We start from the raw sequence: 5,054 nt of genomic DNA on the forward strand, positions 1-5,054 counted from the left end.
CCCAATTATTACGTCCTGGTTGGCGCCCGTGTCCATTTGGGGCAAAGACTAGTAAGGAATCTGCTGGGATGCGGGGAAAGCATTCCGGCAGAGGAAAGTCGGAATGACTTTGGCACCATCTGCCTCCGGAGCGGAGCGGTGTCCTCTGCAGCGGGGCAGGTGGCCGCTGGCCGCCCTACTTCTGCTGACTTCAGCCCTTTCCTCCCCCCCCGTTCCTTTATCTCCTGCCGGCATTGTGCGCTCCCCTCCGGCCCCACGCCGCTCAATTAGCTGGTGTAGCGGTGCGCGCACGGTCCCAGGCTAACCCCCCCCTCCCAAGCCCTCCTCTACATCCATATTACCTCAAACAGAACAGGTCGCAGGCGGGCAAACAGAAGCCCTCCTCAATTTTTTATAGGTGTTATTTGGCCTGGAGCTCAGCGATGGCGGATGGGAGGGGGCGCCCTTTGATTTTTTTTTTTTTTTTTGGTTAGAGGACAGGTAGGAAGGACAGAGCTGTGCGTGTGAGTGCACACGCGTCGGGAAGCAGGGCGCTGGGCACCGGTACAATTCAGACTGAAATGGCTGCTCTGCCAGATCTGCCCCCCCCTCCCTTCTCCTCTTCTGCTGCTGCTGAGAAACCTTCTGTTTACACGCACACACACACACACACACACACGTGCACTGGTGCAGAAAGCGCACGGATGGGCGGCTAGCCTCTCTCTCCCGGCTTCCTGCAACATCACCTTAAGAGCCCGCTTCACATGACAGCTAAATGGATCAGAGAGGAACAGAACACCCCCCTCGCCATCCAAATCTGTGCCACTTTGGTTCTTTCATTGGGTTTGTTTTGAGGGAGGATTCCGCCAAATTCTGTGCATCTCTGCAGAAACCCGCCCCCCCTCTCAGGAAGTGACATTTTCTTTTAGTTTTGCTTTGTTGGACATTTCAAAGAGAGGAAAGCAATCGAGTTTATATGAGTTCTGATGAATTCAGAGTCACTGGATTGACTAAATGCTTCTCCACCCCCTCCCCACCTGCCCTGTCCAGCCTGTGAAGCCCTCTAAGGTACAGTCTGCTCGCCCTGCATGCTGCACACAGATGCTCGGACTTGTTTCTTTTTTTTTTTTTTCTGGAGTTGAGATGCTTGGTGCAGCAGCAGCGTTAGTGTGCACGCCACCGCCGCTGCTGCTGATGTTCCATAAACAAAAACATTAGGATTTTTTTTTTAAATGTCTGAAGCTTTTAAAAAGCCCAAGAAAGCCAGTCGAGAAGGGAAGCGTTTGCCTGCAGGAATGGATAGTTTTTTTTCCCATGTCTCTCTCCGGCTTGTTGCTGTGATGTTGAAGCATTTTGTCCTTGTGTGTGTGCATGGTTTCTAACTGTGCCCACCTACCTGCATCCTCCCCCCCATTAGTCCAGCACCAGGCTAAAGCTCGTGCGGAGCCTGGCAGTGTGCGAAGAATCCTTCCCTTGCCCCATTCCCGAGCCTCCGGCAGCACCGCAGGTAAACCTCCCGCCACGGCCTGAGTGTTTTTGACCTTGTGTTGTGCTAAACCTGCTGGTGGAAACCAGCCCCATATCACAATCAGTGCACTGAAAGTTATTATAATCAGAAGGGGGTGGGGCCCTTTAATTGAGCTGTTCTCCCCTCTTTTAATGAGCTCTGATTTTGCATTAATGCAAGTGTGGCATCCCATAATCTGTGCTCAAGTGCGATGTAGCTGGTTGCTATGGAGGTCCTAAATCTGCAGAAACCTGACAAAAGTTTTAAGATGTTCTCAAAAAAAAATCACAAATTACTAAATCTTTGACCGCAAGTTCAACTGGGTTAAAAGAAATATTAATCTTTATTTAAAATAACAATTTTGATTAATCAAATTCAAGATTTGATTTGCTTTTAAATGTAATTTTAAAGATTAAATCAGCTTTCAGTTGTTTTTTTATTGTAAAAAACAATTTTATAGCTAAAAGTTTATTTGTCATATATTACAGTAAAAATGTTTTCTAACCAAATACAATTGGTTAGAAATAATAAATAAATAAAATTCTGATTGTGTAGTCAAAGCTAAAAATGCTTCAGTAATTTAGCAATTAATGCTGTCCTGAAACAAAAAACATTTGCTTTACTACGATTAATTCTTTTGATGTTTCTTTTATCAATCAAAGCAAATTTACCAAACATAGAAAAACATGTCTTTTGTTTAAATATCACACAGAAAATGCAGAACACATTCATGTTTTTACTGATGTGGAACCTTAAACTCCAATAATTGCAAATGAAAAAAAAGTTTGTTGCAAACCTTAGAATTCTCTGCCAATAAAAAGCAAAAAGAAACCCAAACTTTGTTTTAATTTTTTTTTAATATTGGTTAAAACAACTCCAAATGCTGCCCTCAAATGCAGATTATCCTTCATTAATGGTAGAAGTATACCTATTTTTAAATTTAGTTCTTGAGTATTTGTTTCAAAACTGCACTTTTTGTTTTAAACATAACTTTTAGAGCAGTCTCCTCTTCAATAGTGTCATAAATTCTCTGATGTTTGTTTTTTTAGTCTCCTTAGCACACAATTACACAAAAACTGACAGGAAAGTGTCTTATTATCTGGCTTTGTGCTTCACCATCTATCAAACATTCATAATTAATTTTAGCTGATTAAAAAACACTTTTTAGCAAAATAATTTACCCCAAAACAAACGTATTTTTCTTTTTTATTTTACGTTTTTACTCCTTGTGGAACCCATTTACGTTGTGGAAGTTGTTCATTGTGTTTTTAAAAGCACTGACCTTAAATCATATCTTTTTTAAGTTGCTTTTCATTTATCTATTTTGTAAAGATTCTAGAAATATTGTTGTAAACTTCCTAACTTCTTGTTGATACTCATTTACGCAGATAATACCCTCATGTTCTGTTGTTGAAGCCAAACCCAAAAAGGTTTTTCTAAAGTACTGACCATAAATCATGTTCAAATCTGTCTTCTTTTTTTAAGTTACATTTCATGTACTTATTTTTTTTTATCCATTTCTAAAGATTTTAAAACTCCTTATCTTCTTGTGAAACCCTTGTATGCAGATGATACTCTCATCTATTTATTGTGTTTTTAAAAGGATTGACCTTAAACCATCTTCCAAACCTTTTATTTAAACTTACATTTTTTTTCTGGACCCACATCTGAAGAGTTCTTTAAAATCATTTGGTAACGTTTTGTCGTGGAACCCCCCTCTGCAGATGATACTGTCATGTTCTGTTTTTGAAGCCAAAGCCTGTTCATTGTGTTTTTAAAAGCACTGACCTTAAATGGATTAATAATTTAATCCCATTACGTTGTAGCAGATAAGCCTGTGATGCTTTACAAACAGCTTTTTTTCTCTGACGGCTTTGATTAACTACCCGACTGCGCCGTGGAAACGTCACATCATCAAAAACCGAACCGGCAGAGCTCCAGCTGCCATTACTTTGCTAAGTCAACCTTTCTTTTACACCATACCTCCAGGCACACCCTCCTCCTTAATCTAACGTTCTCAATTACACACCACTCTGCACAACTCTTGGCGGGCTTCCTCACACACACATACACACACACACACCCCCCCAGGTGAATCTGTTCCAGCCAGTCAGCATTGAGCTCCATGACCACAGGGCGGTGTTATTCCCACAGCGTTGGCTGCACTCACACGACGGCCTGTATTACTGCCATCAATCATGTCGAGGAAATTACAATTTCCACACGTCAGCTACACAGAGCCGCGGAGCGCTCTAATTGAATACTCCCCAATATTCGCCCCCCCCACTGCTGCCGCCACCCCCCCAAAGTGGAAACTCCTCCAGAGCCAACTCACCTAGAGGTGCTCGGTACGGCACCAGAAGACGAATGCGTCTCATTGTTCGCCACTTGACTGTACCGTCTCGGCTCTAAAGGCTCCCTGAGAATCTGCATCTGGCCTTTCATTGTGTCCTGGCTGTCATTTCCAAGTCAGAGGGAGGGGGGCAGGGGGGAGGCGAGCGCTTGCCGCACCTTTTTTGTTTCCGACTGACAGCACGTTCATTACGCATTCACACGACCATCATTTTCACGCTGTTCCTCCTTTTATCTAGAGGTAAATGGATGTCAGGAAACAAATGAGGCGTCTCACAACAGCTGCACATCAACGCGCCGCTTCCCCGTGCCGAGGGTGGCGTTAAGCGCCGAACCTCGCCGCTCCAGCCCGAAGGGAGGAGAAGAAACGTTCTCTCTTCTTCTTCTTCTTCTTCCTCGCTTTGACGAAGACGCGCAGCAACAGCCCTGTCACTTCCACCGCGGCGGGCCCCGCTGCCGGTTCCCGCTCTGGCAATTAGTGGCTCCCTCATTTCCATTTTACATTCTCACATGCGATCTGCTCGTCTTGGAGCGCCGGGGAGAGACGCGGCATTTCATTATCTTGCTCCACAGCTGTTACGGGGATCAAACTCTTGACCTTCTTTTTTTGGTTACAAGCGTCTCTCCCTCCGCCAGGTCACACTTCTCCCCTCGTCGCCGCCGCCTCTCCCCCGCAAGCCTCTCTGATGTTCCCAGACCTGTGTTTAATCCACTTACAGTGCTGCGGCGCTGGTGGTGGTGGCGCCGCTTTTCCTTTCATTGAAAAGCAAATCAGATTCAGCTCCGCAGAACAGAATTTTAAAAGTTACGTGTCGAGGATAAACGGTCTTCCAGCCAGATTCCATCGATTTCAAGAACTCCGAACAGTTGGCGAGGGGATTACAGTAACCCCCCCCTCCCTCATCTTGTTTGTTTTAATGGAATGAAATGTGCTGTGTTGTTTAATTTTAGACGGAGGTTCATGTTTTATTCAGACGGTTTAATAAAAACAAGCTAATCTGGAAGATTAATTGTCATAGTGATCTTGAATTCCTGGGCGCGTTATCGCGGGCAGGGACCCGGCTCCGGGTGATAAAACAGGAGGCTTTATTAAGTGTCTGGCTGTGGCCTCTGTTGCACATGACACCGTCTAATTAACCCGCGTCCTGAAGCGCCGTCATTTTCGAGCCACCTTTTAAATTAAAATCTTGTCCATCAAAAGGAAAAAAAAGTCAAT

The 5,054-nt window shown here is 44.5% G+C and overlaps 1 protein-coding gene across 10 annotated transcripts in view; it reads left to right on the top strand.

The window, feature by feature from the left end:
* LOC112160142 (R3H domain-containing protein 1) overlaps positions 1-5,054 on the top strand; it is a 42,560-nt gene that overhangs the window by 15,095 nt on the left and 22,411 nt on the right. For 8 of the 10 annotated variants that reach the window (XR_002921615.2, XM_024294522.1, XM_024294523.2 and 5 more), the window contains exons 4-5: positions 1,030-1,047; positions 1,397-1,486. The exons of 1 other annotated variant lie outside the window; for it this stretch is intronic. Coding sequence is in view for 8 of the 9 variants with exons in the window: in XM_024294522.1 (XP_024150290.1) it covers positions 1,030-1,047; positions 1,397-1,486 (108 nt within the window). In the remaining variant the exon portion in view is untranslated. The remainder of the gene's footprint in view (positions 1-1,029; positions 1,048-1,396; positions 1,487-5,054) is intronic. One more of the 10 variants, XM_024294526.2, reaches the window with a different exon arrangement.

Source organism: Oryzias melastigma, linkage group LG2, assembly GCF_002922805.2.
Source record: "Oryzias melastigma strain HK-1 linkage group LG2, ASM292280v2, whole genome shotgun sequence".
NCBI classification, from domain to species: Eukaryota; Metazoa; Chordata; class Actinopteri; order Beloniformes; family Adrianichthyidae; genus Oryzias; species Oryzias melastigma.